Genomic DNA, 17,516 nt, shown 5'->3' on the forward strand with positions numbered 1-17,516 from the left:
TCCTTTAAAGGAGGAAGTCTTTGTTTTTGCTTAAATCAAAATTAAAACAAAATTAACGTCCATGTATCCTGTCGGTATTGGCAGTAAACCTTCTCTTTTTTTTAACAATTATTTTTTCGCCTTAGATATTTCTAGTGAAGCGAGACAGGAAATGTGGGCAGAGACAAGTAGCAAAGGGTCTGACCAGCAGGGAGTCTAACCAGGGCCCCTCTACTCAGGGCGTTACACGCATGTGGTATGGGCCTAATTGTTCACCCGCAGGGTCACACCAAGAGATCCCTTTCTAAAGCAATTCCAGTGAGCGGCCAAAATCCTCAGTCTTCATTCTGCATAAAAATGCAAAATGAAGACTGAGTGCTGAAGCCTTCTTTCAGAGGCTTCAGCACTCTGGGTTTATGACAGATTCATCCTTTAATGAGCTGAAGAGGACTGTGTGAGTGCAGCATCGTTCCTGCACATTTCTGTAGCCTTAAAACAGATTAACACACATGGCTGACCAGTTTTCACTGTTATAAGCTGTGTTCAAAACCACCTTCACTCAGTCACTATACACCAGGCTATATAACAGACACAAACATTTCATTCTGTATTTAACATCAATTTTTTGAAGGAATCTGTTCTATGGAGTTCCTTACTTTATTGTCAGACAGTGAAAACAAAAAGGTAAAGAGTCTTTCTGTCTGTGCCAAAGCTTTGGAGCCTTTGAGATAATTTTTTTAGACTCTCTCCAGCAGACTTTAAGAGGCAGGTAGTGTTCCTTTGTGTACAGTATGTGCGGTCTGATCTGGATGTTTCAGTAGAATCTGTTCAATAGAAAACCAGTGCAGGTCTGTAACCTATCAAAGTGCATTATATCCATCACATCAGCCTTGGATGAAATAGCTGAGGGCAGATCAGATTTTCAATCAGAGGCCAGCATCAGCAGCACACATTTGCAAAACCATTCATCTGTCTCACTGCTGCACTGTATACACTGAGCCATCACTGACCAGAATCTGAAAATGAAACCCTGAAAAATACATTTAGAAAACACATCTCAAAGGGGCCTGTTGCCCAGAAAAATATTTCTATTAAGTGTGGCTGCTTTTTAAATATGTATTTTCCTTTTTCTCGCTGCTCCATTCATAAGTGTTGGCCACTGCATTCTGCTGAGCCAGGGGGAGATGTGATGGAGCGTTTTATTTTCTCCTCCCCGGCCTGTCGCTGTTTATACACCGGGCTTGTATATTCATCTGGCAGAGGAACTGGGGAGGAAAAGGGATGGGGTTTCCCGCTGGGCTGCCTAGTGACCAGTGAGCAATCTGGGGGAGGACAGAAGGAGGAGGCAGGGCTTAGGGGGAGGACTCTGCTGGGTCTGGTTGAAAGGACTGATTAGACTCTGCAGAAGTGGAAATTAGTGCTTCTCCCGGGAACATTTTGCTGCTGCTCGAGTGAGAACCTCACATCTACACTGATTTTTGACTTTCAAGGAACAAAGAAAAGCAGTTTTCTTCCTCTCTTCAGGATTCCAACATGTGCTCATATTTTACACACTGTACATACAGTGAATACAGTGGGGTCCAAAAGTCAGAGACCATTTCCCCATTCATTTAAACAGAATGATCCATGTCACACTATTACAAAAATGGTGAAGTATTTACTGACCTGCCACCTCTATTATTTTAGTAAGTTTAAGTAACTAAAATCACTTGGTTATGGCTAAGGAAAGACTGCAATCACAATAAAAAAGGAACAGAATGATTGCAATCATAGTTAAAAAGGAAAAGATCAGATGCAGGAAAGATTGTGACAGGGAAAGTGGTAATCATGATTAAAAGAAACACTTGGTTAAGGTTAGAAAAAGATTGCAATCATGGCAGAAATGTTACAGCCAGATTGTAATCATGGTCCTATAAACTTGGTTAAAGACTGGACAGATAAACCCATAACAGTTAAAAATAAGTTGATCACAGTCAGGATTAAATGTGGAGAGATTGTGATCATGCCTGAAATAAGGCAATGTTATGATCATGTTTGAAAAAAAACAAAAAAAAAAAAAAAGACTTAGTTGAGATTTGGAAATGATCAAAATTACTGTTGAAAAATCTTCCTGGTTGGGCTTAGGGAAACTTGTGATCATGGGTAAAAAGGGAAGAACATGATCACAGTTTATATAAACTTGGTCAAGGATGAGGGAAGACAGCAATAAAAGTTCAAACTGAAATCAGAAGCAGACAGATTGCTATTGTGGTTAAAATCTTACTTAGTTTTCATTAGGATTAAGCAAAGATCACAATCATGGTTAGAAGAGTAAATGACCAAATGATTAAAAAAAAAGGCAGAGACTGCCATCATGATGGTTACACTCAGGAAAACATTGTGATTGTCTTTAAAAGAAACCAACACCGACTGTTGACTGTTGTACTTTGTTTTCATGTCATTGCTTTGGAGGCTCTGTTCATACATTTGTGTTCACTGACTTGTGTCTCTGGTGATCCGATCACATGAGGACAGCTCTAAGCACATTTAAATACATCTAAACACAAACATCACTTCAGTCTGCAAAGATGAAAATGTGTTGTTGTTTTTAATAATGAACACAAGTACTTTGTGTTTTGAATGATTCCATTTACTTACATGTGTTGAGCACATGAGGCTGAGTTGGAAACATCCATGTGAGGAAAAGTCTTAGTGCAGGCAGAGTGGAGCTCATCTTTCATCTCCAGTAATAAAACTGTTAGAAGAGTGAAGGATGAATGAAAGGATGATTTTCTGGCTTTTCTTCTTTACTAGTTAACGTAGAATTTTTTTTAAAATTCGCTTTGCTGCTCAAAGGCTACTAACAGCTAGCAGCAACTTTTAAGGTGGAATATTTTCTTGCATCTAACTCAACACATGATTTGACATTGTGAATCAATCAATACACCTTAAATGTCAATATGAAAACTTTGACCACTTCCTTTGTTTTTGTTGGCTCTTGCATGACATACGCTTTAGTGATAATTGGATCTTCACCTTAAAAACATTCAGGAATTTCAACTGGTTTATGTGAACTGTAAATATTCTATTTCCTCCCTCAGAGAAAAAAATGGCGGAGCGTCGTTCCTAGGACAGACAGGGTTTGTTCCTTGATCTGTTCTAGGCAGCTTAATCACCTAAGTTGTTTAATGGAATCGTGATATAATTTCAGACATCATGGACAAAGCCAGCTCACAGGATTTGTACGACTTGTGTTTGTTTATGAATGAGGACGTCAGCTGAGTAGACGGTCCTTCAGTGTGGCCCAGGACACATTTGTGTTCACACTCCTGATAGAATATGGCCATGTGTGGCCCAGACCACATCCGAATGTGGTCTGAGTGATCGGATCTGAAATGCATCCTCACTGCATCTTAGGTGTATTCTCACCTGTACTTAGAGCTGTCCACTTGCGATTGGATCACCAGAGACACATGTTAATATCAGGCCTGAACAGGGCCAGAGAGACAACGCTCCTTATCTGCACCACCCATAATAGGTTGTTTGTCAGGAAAATGCAAACACAGGTCACCGTGAGTTTTCACACACACAAGAAGATTCAGCTCCTATAGTTTTTTGTCTTGGGATATTAAACGGGTTTTATATGTTCAGAGGGTCAGGGGATTTACCTGCCCACAGGAAAAAAAACTACATTACTCTTCATCTTAGGTGAAGAGATAACATGTGGTTAAAATCAGCCAGAATTTGGAATTATGGGTTTTTCACATGACAACATGAGCTAGTCAGCTATTGACTGAATATGAGAGGAGAAGGAGAGGGAGGGAGGCAAAGACAAAGAGCTGGGTTGTGGCTGGATGTGGCCGGCTGAGGAGGGGAATGAGGAGGAGGAGGGGATGGTGGGATGAACGAGGATGAGGAGGAGGAGAGGAGGGGGGTGTGAGGGTGAGCAGTGCGTTGTGGTGCATTGTGGGCCGGCGGCTCCAGCTGCCCTGCCGCTGTGCTGCTTGGCTCACCCAGCGTCTGGCAGGCAGCCAATCACAGCGTAGGGAAGCAGTGCCACTTCAGTTCAGTGTGTCAGAGCGAACAGGGGAGGGAAGAGGGGAAGGAGGGAGCAGATACAGAGAAGAGATGTAAGGACAACGAGAGGAGGGAGCAAGGAGAAAGAAGGGAGGGAGGAATGGAAGAAGCAGATGGGGAGAGAGGGATGAGAGGAAGACATGGAAGTGGGAGGCGGCAGGAGGAGAGAAGGGAGGGAGAGGAAGACAGCGCCGCATCCATACCTGCAGATCCCAGCACATGGCCTGCACCATTTCCATAGCTTCAAACACTTCAAAGCAGACTGCCCCTCTGCACGCTCTGTATGTGGAATAAAAACCTCTTCATTTTCCAGAGCTAACATCTACAAGTAGATGATAAAAACACAAAAAGAGAATACATGCATACTGATGAGCTAACATCCAGCTTCAGATACCTTTACCTCTCCAGCTGTCAACAGAAAGACAAAAAAAAGAATCATGCATTTCCTGTTTTCCCTTTCTTTGTCATCTGTTATTAGCCTGAATCCCACGAAGAAGAGACACACACCAATTATGTTCTTAACTTAAATACTATTTCATCCCACTGAGGACATCCTCAGTGACAGCTCTTGTCTTTCAAGCCTCAGTTCTTTCAAGGGTTTTTGTTTGTTTTGGTTTTTGTGGTGTGTGGATTAGCGGCAGGAAGATTAATACCATTTACACACCAAATGATTCCCCTGATTAGAACAAAGAGGCTTTGACTTCACTGATTGCAGCCAGTGATGTAAAAACCTGTAAGGAAAGAAACTGTCTCTGTGTAACTATGTAAAAATGCACCGCAACTAAAACCAAAGTGTCCCATTTTCCTTTGTCTAACCTTGAGTGTGGATCAGGTTACAATCTGTGGCTTACACACACGCACTCCCTCTCTCTATCAAACACACAAACTTGTACTGCTATCTTTATGAGGACACTCTTTGACATGATGCATTCTCTAGCCCCTTATCCTAACCTAAATCAGATTCTAAACTGAACCCTAAAACCATGTCTTAACCCCCAAACTTCCATTTGAAGGTGTGTTGGACAGTGAGGACCAGCCAAAATATCCTCACTTTCCCAAAATGTCTTCAGTCTGCAATGTCTAAAGTTCACACGGGTCTTCACAAAGACAGGAGTGCAACTCCCCCCCCACACACACACACACACACACAAATACCAGTTTTGTCTCACTAACCTGCCACAAACTAACAGCTCACCTTTTGCAGCACCACAGAAGAAAAACGTCTGAAACAGCAGATGAAACCCTTATTTGAGCATGTGAATGTGTATGTGTGTGGGTGTGTGTGCTACGTGCCAATCAGTCCCTGTACCACACAACCACACTGTATCGTTCCATCTCCTTCTGTTCCTCCACTCTGTCTGTCTGTTAGGCTTGATTATACTCCCTTGTGGACACACGGACAGCTGTGGACATCTTGGACTCATAACTGTTCTTATTATATATTATATATTATATATTATGTATTATGTATTATATATTATATATTATATATTATATATTATATATACTTTCTAGTAACTTGGAGTCTTTGCACTAACTGAGCATGCTCATTTGATCCCCCTGGAAACTATGGAATTAAAGTTATTGATATTCTTAAATAAAATTGAATAAAAAATATAATTGTTGAACTGAAACTTGAGTATTGTATCAATACTAGTATAAAAATTGATAGTCCTTTATTTGAAACTAATAGATTTAAAAAAAATAGCTTAATATGATGCTAAAGCTGCATTAATCTGACAACATCTGACATATTACTTTGTGAAGCTGATATGTGTTAGCAAACCTTTGCCTGTCTACGCATCGTTGCAATGCACTAACACATTCCAACATTCATTCTCTTTTTAGCTCTGTTTTGGTCTTCCCCAACTGCAGAGAAAACTATCTGGCTCTTCAGGTACTGAACACTGTTGAGCAGGTAGCTTTAGATTAGTTTATTAAAGCTTTAAGAGTTAAAATACACTGAACACAGTTATTGGTGATTGTAACAGAGAACAGGAGTCCATTACAGGCAAAAATGACTGGAGGGAGTTTACTTGCAGTGCTGTGGAGTAACTTTTGTTTGGACGCTGTCGTTGAATGAGCCACACATGGTGTCTTAACAACATGGTGCTGTAATCTGCAGAACCTGTAGAGGAGCAAAGCAGGAAATCTATGGAATATGCATGGGAGTGTATATGAGGTCAGTGTGTTATAGTGATGGAACAGTAAGCAGACAGGCTGCTCTGTATCCTGTGACCTGATGTTTACTGTGACCCAGTGTCTGTGTCTGCAGCCCTGCAGCTACAGCGCAGTGACTGGCAGAGCGATCACTAAGCCCTGTCTGTCTCCGTTGCTCTCTGGGTTAGAGCAGGCTAAGCTTTTCTTCCCCTCATTAAAAGGCATACGGGTAATCGCCCCCTAAGCAGCTGGCTAACGCCTAATACCAAACAACAAATATCAGCCATGATGCTGCAGTCGGCGTCCGTCTGGGCTTAAGTAAGAGCAGTGGGACACGCTATGTGCATGTGCAGCACCACGACAACGTTAGGCTCCTAACTCAGTTCAGTAGCCCTTTGTCTCATCAGGCCCTCAAAGCTCAGGGAGACGTTAACAGCAGAACTGAGAACACAAAGACACGATAGAGAGATAAAAATGTAGATAACCAAGCTGCAAGATGTGTTTCTTTTGTTTCATCTCTCTATAAAGAACAAAGTCAGGGATTCAGTGCAGAGGAGAGCTGTGAGGGTGTACTGGTGGGATTTCTGGGATGTTGTCTTCATAATGCTAGGTCAGGTGCAGCCAACAGCAATGCAGAGATTTTGGTCAAATAAAATGGCAGAAGCTTTGCTAAGCTAGATTCTACACTCAATGGAAATCTGAGATAGCAAGTTATTATTCAGAGACGTAGTAAGTAAGAACGAGATAATAAAAGATACACCTGATAACAACAGAAACAATAATTACTAGGTTGTAAAAAGAAACAAATTTCCACGTATAAAGATCATACATCAGTGTGTCAGTGTGTTATCTTTTGACTCAGTGGTTCCCAGCCTCTGGGTCACAAACCTCACAAGGGGTCACAAGATAAATCTGAGGGGGTCACAAGCAATTGTCAGCAGAGGAAAGTCAAACATTCCTACATTGCTATACAAAGTTTTGTGTATTTCTTCACACTCTGCTCTAACCTTTTTGTAAATTACTGAATACTCCTTCAGAACTCTAAAAATAAACAATCACTCTGGTTGAACTCGTCACAGGTGGTAGACATTTGCAAGCATTTGACACAAACTCTCATTTTTCTGTACTTGATTCATTCATTTATTAGATATAAGAATATTTCTCCACCCGGAATTTTATTTCTGGCAGTGCTTGCAAAACAGCATTAGAAAATAAAATTTGGACTGAACAGTTTGTATGTTTCTAGGTCAGTTTTTTTCCCCCCGACATTTTTTCTCTTCATGAGCTAACATCTTATCAAAGATGTGCAGTCTTTGTCTATTTGTAGTCCAGGATTTTAGAAAGCGTTGGTAACACTTTGCCCATAAATAGAACTGAATAGATGTGGGAATTGCTAGAAATGGGGAGGAGGTTGTCGGGTGGAGTTGAGGTGTCAAATATTAACAAGAAGGTCCCATGCCATCACCTCCTCCAGTTCCTGAGCGGTTCCTCATTAGCATTGGTATTGTGCTCCAGGAGTGAGGTGACAAAGCAAAGTGCTTCTGGTCTCAACGGTTTTGAATCGGCTTGAAATCCCCTTTGTGTTGGCCAAACGCCCCCTGACACCCCCCCCCACCCTCCTCCTCCTCCTGCCAATCCCGGTATATGGCCATCCACAAAGGCCACCAACCCATCACCCTGAATCTTTTAAACGTTTGGGCTTCGTAATACCACAGTATACTGAGAGAAAAGACATATGCAAACTGCCTGTAGCTATTGTCATCAGGACTGCCCTGCTGGATCGGAGGTTCAATGCACCTTTTTCAGACTTCATTACATAAAGACTTGAAGGCTTTTGACTGTTAAATAGGTCTCCTACACAAAATGACAACAAGAAACATCATCACTGTGTAATAATGCTGGAAAAAAAAATCTGGGATTGTCACATTATCAGACGACTTTGGCCTCAACAACGCAATAATGAAAACTGATTATAAAATGGTTGTAACCACAACAATGAAGTGACCTTTCTCATATTTGGTCACTGTGGCACATGCTGACATAACATAGTATATAAGGTGTGACCCCATTCTTTACACAGGATTAAATAACTTACTGTCCATCAGTCACAACCTAATACTGACTAATGAGAGAGCAGCTCCCCCATCTCTTACAAATGCATCTGTACACTGTGATGGCTGCAGACGTGTGTTGGTAAAACTGACAACACACGTCTGCAGCAAAAACTGATGCTTCTCAATTGTTAAACAGAATAAATAATAACTGGTATGGACCCAGACATGCTCTCTACAGTGATGAGAGACAAAACTCTTCTTTTCTTACTTTTTTTTTCAATATGGAACCACATTTGGAATAATATTCACCCTGCAATCAGTCACCAACACCAGGCTTGACTGAATATTCAATGGGCAGAAAGAATAAATATGCTGTATGTGGACTTGTGTATTTTTAAAGGTATAATACATTAGTGGGAGTATGTGTTTTATGTATTGTCTGCTGTGACCTGTCCAACTTATGTGTATTTTGTTATTTTTTATGGGTGACCGACCTAGATTCCCCTCTGAAGCCTAACTTATTCAATCCTACCTTGAAGATCTGCTCTTCTAACCCTTGCTTTTTGTTGATTTGGCTTTACATCATTGTTGCCTGTGGTCCCACAGACCCTGCTGCAGTATGTGTACAAATAATAATAATTTAAAAATCCATCCATCCATTTTCTATACCGCTTGATCCGTCAGGGTCACGGGGGAGCTGGAGCCTATCCCTTTTGACTACGGGCGAGAGGCGGGGTACACCCTGGACTGGTCGCCAGTCAATCGCAGGGCTGACACACAAAGACAACCACACATGCACACACTCACACCTAGAGACAATGTAGAGTTAATTTAAAAATCAAAATGAAACCATAGAGAAGTTTGACTCCCTGTTAGTCCTCTGCAATAACTGCAACTAACCTCCAATAACAGAGATCGCAGAGATTATTTAGAATTTGGGGATTGGTAACGCTGTGTATTGTCAACACTGAGCACAGATATAAAGCAAACTGACCATGTTTTACAGCCTCTGCAACCAATAATACAGAAGCAAGGTGTCATTTTCTGTTACAGACTTCTGAAACGGGATCACTTCAAAATCACCATGCTTATTAGCAATACCCATAAAATAAGAAAATGTGGCTGATGTTAAAACAGTTCAGGGTCTCAAGGGCCCTAAACATTGGGGCCAGTGTGACACCCCAACCTCCAAACCCTCCCCAGTCTGTACAGTTTACTGTCATATTACATGTCAGTTGTTTGTTGTTTTCTGGAACTACATCTCATCTCCTTTCTCTCCCCACTAAGGTTCATCTGAGGTGAGGGCTTGGCGATATCATCTTTTGGTTTTGAGTGTGTGTTGGTTTATTGAGTTCATTTTACAGCTATCCTCCACTGTTATGACTTGTCACATATACAGTATGTATCAGTAGCAACTGTATATTTCATGCCATTAAAAGATCTTATCCAAGTGTCTGAGAGCAAACAGACAAGCAGAGCACTGAGAGACAAAGACAGACCCTGAGAACAAAGAAGCGGGCGTGCCTTCAGACACGGCTCCGCCCACCCGCCACCGTCCAGCCAATCGGCTCGCGAATATGCAAATCACCTCGAAGCACCGTATCGTCCCTGCCCAGGCGGTGACGTCACCCGCACATCTCTCTGTCTGGCTCTGCAAGGACTCAGACAGAAGCAACAGAGGACCTGAGGGAAGCCAGCCGGGGAGGGGCCCTTTGTCAGGAAGGAATATTATTACTATCTCCACCGCCGGCTCTGGAGTAAACACGCTTTTTCTTCGCCGTCTTTCCCTGCTTACAGCACAGCCCCGGTCGGCTCGGACCGGGACGTCCACTTTCTATCGGGGAAACAAAGGGGGTGGATGTTATTTTGTAGCTCCTTGCACTGTTTTTCTTCCCCCCCTCCCCAAGCCGCACTGATTTATTTGCACTGACCAGTTGTCTTTGAAAACCGGGTCCGGTGCCTCTCCCCTCCTCCTCCCCTTCTCCCCCGATCACTCCTTCTTTACCCTCCTTCCTTTTGCCTGTTATCCGACCCCGCAACGCTGCGAAGTCGCAAAGATGCCCAGCTCTCTCTTCGCCGACAACAGCGTCCAGGGAGATGCGCTGGATGACCAGAGAGCCCTGCAGATCGCGCTGGATCAGCTCTCCCTGCTCGGCTTGGACAACGACGAGAACCCCCTGTACGACAACAACCAGGAGCCCCGGAAAAAGAGCGTCAACATGACTGAATGCGTCCCGGTGCCCAGCTCCGAGCATGTGGCGGAAATTGTGGGCCGACAAGGTGTGTGTTTCAGCGTCTCTAGATAGTTTAGCTGTGTATGTGTGTTTGTCGTGTTATGCAGCTGAGGTGTACAGGGACGACCATGCACCCAAACACTTGAGGTACGAGCACGTCCCGAACTGTGACTGTGTGGGAGGAACCGAATGCCAATACACGCTGAAATAATGCATGTATCATCTTAACACAGTCCTGCTTGTCTGGACAAGCACTTACACTGCTGTGTGATATATTGTCTAAACGTGTAGGCACCATTCGTGAATTCGGCTTCTCTATAATCCACCAGGTGGTCACCAGTTCAATAAAACGCGAACTTTTGTTACTGTCTCGCCGGTTAGTCACACATCTTCCCTCCTCTATAAATACAAGAAGGTGGGCGGCAGCGAGCAGCAGAAAGCAATTCAAGAAGTTGACATTTCAGTGAAATAAGTGCCCACTGGGATGATTCTGTCTGTGCCGAATCGAAGAGTACCTCCAACTAGCTGTAATAAGATACTCAGTCGTATATTAGGACGTGTATGAGGTTTTTACACAAATAGATGATCATTAAGTTATTAAACATTTGGATGGAGTTTGGTTTTTAAGTAAGAGAACGACTCGCACTGTGGTTAATCCATCATCCTATGTAATTAAATGAAGAGACTCTTCCAAAAACGTTTGGGTGAAGTGCAGCAGTGGCAGCTGACATGTCCGGTTATTCTAATCATTATTTGGTAAAGTAACACATGTAGGTCACGGAGTGCGCTCAGAGGGAACAGTGGCTCCCAGTACCCACAGATGTGCCTTTCTTTGTTAATGCACCGCTTGCAGATCGATCCCCGGCTTTGTTTTATGATTATGATGATGATGAGCAGTATGGGATCAAATTAGGACAACGGTCACGATCTTACCTTGCCACAAGCAGCAGACGCCCATAGCTGCACAGACCTAGCTAGTCCTCCAGCTGTAGGGCTGCAGGGCGGTACTGGTGCTTGGTTACATATGCGGAATCTTTTCCCCTCCCTGCAATACCGCTGCCGCTGCTGCTGTTGTTCCCAGAAAAAAACAAAGGAATTGTAAGGAACCACCAACTCCCACCCTCCACTTTTAAAACCATTACAGTGGGGCATCTGTGAAGTTGATCTATTTACATCAGATGCCCCCCAGTCATCCCCTTTTGTCTAGTTATATTAGGTTGTGAGTGGGGAAAAAATGTGGATTAGCCGTGACCTCAGGGATTGCTTTTAGGCAGTCTCATAAGAGAAACCCTATCCTCGTTTAACCCAGCTCGGATTGATACTAACTCATTACGAATTTATGTCAAAGATTTAAATTAGCTGTGCAGACTGAGTTGAGGTGGGTTAACCCTCCTCTGCATCCCTGGTTACACCACCCTGTCCCACTCAGCTGGCTTTGCTCTGCTAATTGTCATTCTTCCATGGCTGTTTCCCCAGCCCGTCCCATTTTGATCATAAAGAGATGTGTGTGTGTGTGTGTGCTCCAAGGTGTTGGAATGCAACTTTATGCACCGACACTGCACCGACATGCAGGGCCAGGCTGTGCAGTGATTAACTTTTTCCCTTTTCCATAAAGCTATTAATGTAGAATGAGAATAAGTCTGATAGCAGCTGCTTTACATGTTGACTGTATTGTAGTAAATGAACAGATTTCATCATGGATCCAGAAGTGAGTTTTCTTTTGTGAGTTATTTTTGTCCTGCTGTATATTCATGGTGGTGCAGCATGTGGTTTGAATTCGTTCTTCTCCAAAAGGGAGGTTTCATCCGATTTCTGAGGCCATTGGCCTTTTGCGAGACAATAATAAACATACAGCAGCTGTTTTGAATTGTCCATAAGTAATGGTTTAACACATGACATATTTCGAGCTGTTGTTGTTTTAGGACGTTCCCTCACTTTCGCCATTTGCTTCCATGCCTCAGGTTGCAAGATCAAAGCGCTACGAGCAAAGACCAACACCTACATCAAGACCCCGGTCCGAGGTGAGGAGCCTGTTTTTGTGGTGACGGGAAGGAGAGAGGATGTGGCTATGGCCAGGCGGGAGATCATCTCTGCTGCCGAGCACTTCTCCATGATCCGAGCCTCGAGAAATAAAAATACCAGTCTGAACGGTAGCGGCACCCCGGTCCCCGGACCACCTAACCTGCCCGGACAGACCACCATCCAGGTGCGGGTGCCTTACCGCGTGGTGGGGTTAGTTGTAGGCCCCAAGGGTGCCACCATCAAGCGCATCCAACAACAGACCCACACCTACATCGTGACACCAAGCCGAGACAAGGAGCCGGTCTTCGAGGTGACAGGTATGCCCGAGAATGTGGACCGAGCACGTGAAGAGATCGAAGCCCACATCGCCATGAGAACAGGAGGCCTTATTGAGCTCCAGGATGAAAATGACTTCCATGCCAATGGGACCGATGTGGGTTTTGATCTGCACGGGCACGCCACCCTGTGGTCCAAGCCCAGCTCCGGGATGACCCCCACCTCGGTGCGTAAACCCTTTTCCAACTACCGTAACGACTCGTCCTCCTCCCTGGGCAGTGCCTCCACAGACTCCTACTTTGGTAACAACAGCTCACGCATGGCTGACTACAGCCCTCCCAGCCCCGCACTCAGCTACACCACCACCAACAACAATGGCAACAACAATAACAACAACATCAATGTCAACACCAACGGCAATGGGTTTGTTTATGGAAGCGAGGTGATCTCACCTGACTGCACTGATCTGACTTTTGACTCCTCGCCAGGGTTTGACCCCACGCAAGCCCCGCCGGGCCTACTGTGGTCCCAGTATGACAGTCGCATGACTCCCTCCTCCACTGGAGGCAGCTCTCCCACCTCCACCTCAGCCATGTTCCCCACCAACACCTCCACTAATGCCAACGGGATAGTGGTGAGTCAGAGAAGGGTTAATGGATGTACCCCTCAGCCCAGACTGTCGCCTCCACTCCATAGCCACACCGGAGGCCCCACTGAGCACCCATTAGCCCGGAGGGTGCGCAGTGACCCGGGCGGAGGCCCGCTCAGTTTCCCCGGTTACTCCAGCAGCATCGCCTCCTTGCCGGGCCCTCACCTACCTGGGGTTCCATGCGACTCCTCCGCCTCGTCGTCCTCCTCCTCTTCTTCCTCCTCCACCTCGTCCGGCACCAGCCGAAAAGGCAGCCGTGACTGTTCGGTGTGCTTCGAGAGTGAGGTCATTGCAGCCCTGGTCCCCTGTGGGCACAACCTCTTCTGTATGGAATGTGCCAATCGTATCTGCGAGAGGAGCGAGCCCAAATGCCCTGTCTGCCACACCGGCGTCACTCAGGCTATACGTATATTTTCATAAGAAGTGTAACTCTTTGACTATCTCGTCAGCGAGACTGGCTACAATAGCAACAACAGACTCTTCATACTGCTTTAATGGGATCACCCAATCATCATTTGGAAAGTGTACATAGATATACATATGTATGTAAGAGGCTGCAGTATCCAGAAGAAGGGACAGACACCCTTTTTGGGCTCAGTCATAGTTGTTAATAATATACTGTAGCTTGGGGAAATATTTTCAACATCTAAGTGCATGTTTTAAATATTACAGCATAGTAATCAATAGTTCTAGTAAATTGTACCCTATATTTATGAAGTGAAGAGACACAGTGAGGTCAGGACGGAGGTTAGTGGGTCAAACTGTAGACTGTTAGAGGACTGAGCCTTCCAGTTTTGCCGATCGAATGTAGTAAGAGGGGAGGCCGTGACTGGGAAACGCGGAGGGCTTCCAGCCAAACAGGACTATTGACTTACAATGATACTGCAGCTTGAGGTCAGAAACCACGTGAGGGAGTGCAACAACATATCCTACATATATATGTATAGAATAAATTTCCACAAGTTGAAAGTTTTAAATGACATTAATACAGATTGAAATATTTTATTCTTTTTTGACTTGAAAGATTATATTTCTTATTGCAAAGATGTTTACAGATATTTTAATTTAAGTTCAGTGAACTTTTTGTAGCTGGGTTGAAATATTGTTTATTTTTTAGTATGGCCTTATGGCATTGATCACTGTATTATTTTAATATCACACGACTGTGGGAGGAAATCCAAGTCCACAAAATGTGTATTGCATTTGACAGTATTCTGTTGGGATGGAGTTTTTATAGGTTCAGCAAAAAATGTCTTTTAAATCTGCTTCACCCAGCATATTTTTTATTCAGTAATATAAAGCATATTTTATTCTATATTATTATGAAACATTGAAATGTACAAAACTTAGTAAGTTGAACACAAAGAAACCGTTTATGCTTTCTAAAATTTGTATGAATTAGATTCCAGTGGGAATTACAGGCTTCTGTTGCACCACTATAGTTTTAGTATTTCTATTTTAATACATTTGTTTACCACTTGTTTATGTATATGTAGGTGAAGTTACTTGAGCGTAAATGTACTTTATTGAGCAAAGTTTAAGAACAAAGTATATTTTATTTTATGATAAAGGGCCTTTAACCTCATGGTCAAATACTAATATTATATTTGCTGAGACAAGATTTGAAAATGTATCAAGAGTTTTATTTTTCTGACATTTAAAGTTATACATGATAAAAAGTAAAACTTAAGTAATGGTGCTACTTCATGTTTTTTTTAAGTATTTCTATATAAGTCCAATAAAAAAAAAATGGTACATTGATGAGGTGTGTGTGCTTCTCGTCTTCTTCCTGACCTGTGCTGTTTGGCTCTGCTGGTGCTCACAGCAGACAGAGGTGAGCAGGGAGGCTGTCGAGGATTGTTAAAGTGTAATAGTTTTCTGAACATTTGACCTCTCTCCGCTTCCTCATGGAAGCTTGGAGGCGGCAGGATTATCACAGTGGCCTAATTATTGAGTGTAAGCTCTAGCAGTCAGACAGGGGGACTTGGCCTGCCTTATCACTAATTAGAAGTGCTGTGTGACCTATTCTTATACAGCCTGGTACAAAGACCATAATCTGGCTCTTCTGGGTAGCGATGGATCATGGAAACGGTTCATTGGATACGGAGAATTATAAAAAAGTGACTTTTGGTTGCCGCGATGTCATTCAATGTTGGTTAGTAACAACATTGATATTCCCTGACATCAGCGTGTTACTGATGTCAGGGAATAATTAGTCAATGAATAGATTAGTGAATCGACAGAGGAAGACAATTGATCTCCAACAATTAAATCAATTAAATGTTTAAATCATTTATGAGAAAATTACACAAAAGGAAAAAAAAGTTTCACAGCTTCTCAGTGTGCTGGTTTTCTGCTTATTGTCTGTTTAATGTCATTGTTAACAGAATATCTTTGACTCAGTTTGAACCTGGATGTTTTAAGATGCCACCTGAGGCCCTGACAACTTCTGATTTCACTCCCTTCTTTTTAGAGACTACACAATGAATCGGTCAATTGAAGAAAAATAATCAGTAGATAAATAAATAATGAGGATGGTTGTTACTGACTTAAATCCTAATTTTCTCTGTTTAGTGTTTTAAAGAAGAAGATAAGAACAGAAAAGACAAAGCAGAAAATTTAGAGGTGGACCCAAGGAATGTTTCTATTTTGTCATATTTCAAGCATTTCTGCTTGAAGTCACAGACTCTCAGCAAACCTGTGGCAGTGAACAGCTGGTTTCTGGGATTTTGGTTGTACTGTCATAACTCACACAGCTGTGCTGAACACAGATAAACAGTATCAGGCCTGGTGTATAAGAGCAATAATGAGTCATTGACTCCCTTTGACACAGTAATTGTACAGCTATGATTTTGTTTTGTGTTGAGACAGAGGGGTGTCTGCTGGTGTCACTGACAAACATTTGATGATGAAATAATTCTGACATGAAACAATTTTTATTTATATGGCCCAAATCATAGCATGCATTATGTCAAGGCACTTTTTATATAATATTACTGAGAGAAAATCAACACTTTCAGACTGGTTGTTGTAATGATAGTAATAATAACAGTGATATGGATAGGTGTAATAATGTTAATAATAATAACAGCAGCAATGACAGCAGCACTAGTTAATAAAAATAGTAGCAATAAGAACTACAAGAGAGAGCAAGAGAGAAGAGAAGAGAAGAAAGAAGAGAGAGAGAAATGCTCAGTGCATCATGGGAGCTCCCTCAGCAGTCTCAGCCTATAGCATCATAACTAAGGAATGGTTGAGGACTCACCTGAGTCAGTTCTGACTATAAGTTTTATCAGAGAGGAAAGTTTGAAGCTTAATCTTAAATGTAGAGAGGACGGTCTGCTTCCAAACCCAAACAAGAGAAGAGCCTGATAGCTGAAGGCTGCATTCTGAGAGTGTTCTGTTAGGGATAATAGGAAACTATGTATCTTTAAGAAACAATGAATCATGGCTATTAAGGGTTTTGTATGGAAGGATTCTAAATTCTCTACTGGATTTTTACAGGGAGCCAATGCAGAGAAGCTAGCAGGGGAGTAATATGATCTCTTTTCCTGGTTCCTGTCTGTATTCAGTCTGCAGCGTTTTGGATCAGCTGGAGGCTTTTGACATGATCGTTGGGACATCTTGATAATATGGAATTCCAGTTGTCAGGTCTACAGGTAACACATGCGTGACAGGGTGTTTCTCATTTTCACAATCCTGTGTAGGTGGAGGAAGGCTGTCCTAGAAACTTGTTTTATATGTGAGGCAAAGGACATGTCCTTGTCAAAATGGCCCCAAGGCTCCTTATAGTAAAACTGGAAGTTAAGGTAAAGCCATCCAAAGTAACTACAGGATTAGATAATGTTTATTTATTTATTCATTCTGAGGTGTTTAGGGGCAAGTACGAAATTAGAAGTTAAAAAAAAAAACATGTCAACCAGTCCTTTATGTCTTCATGACTGCCTGATCAGTTTCATCTGGCTTCACAGAGAAATCCAGCTGGGTGTCATCTGTGGAGCAAAGGGACTTTATGTCGTGCTTCCTGATAATATTGCCTGAAGGAAGCATATATAGAATGAAACGTTTGGGTCCTGGCACAGAACC

The 17,516-nt window shown here is 42.8% G+C and overlaps 1 protein-coding gene across 1 annotated transcript; it reads left to right on the forward strand.

Moving 5' to 3' along the window:
• Positions 1-9,937: 9,937 nt before the first annotated feature.
• Positions 9,938-15,176, forward strand: mex3b (mex-3 RNA binding family member B). Its single transcript, XM_041032695.1, has 2 exons — positions 9,938-10,529; positions 12,445-15,176. Exons 1-2 carry the CDS (start codon positions 10,307-10,309, stop codon positions 13,848-13,850), a joined length of 1,629 nt encoding a protein of 542 aa, XP_040888629.1. The 5' UTR covers positions 9,938-10,306; the 3' UTR covers positions 13,851-15,176.
• The last annotated feature ends 2,340 nt before the right edge of the window (positions 15,177-17,516 follow it).

Source organism: Toxotes jaculatrix, chromosome 1 (genome assembly GCF_017976425.1).
Source record: "Toxotes jaculatrix isolate fToxJac2 chromosome 1, fToxJac2.pri, whole genome shotgun sequence".
Lineage (NCBI taxonomy): Eukaryota > Metazoa > Chordata > Actinopteri > Toxotidae > Toxotes > Toxotes jaculatrix.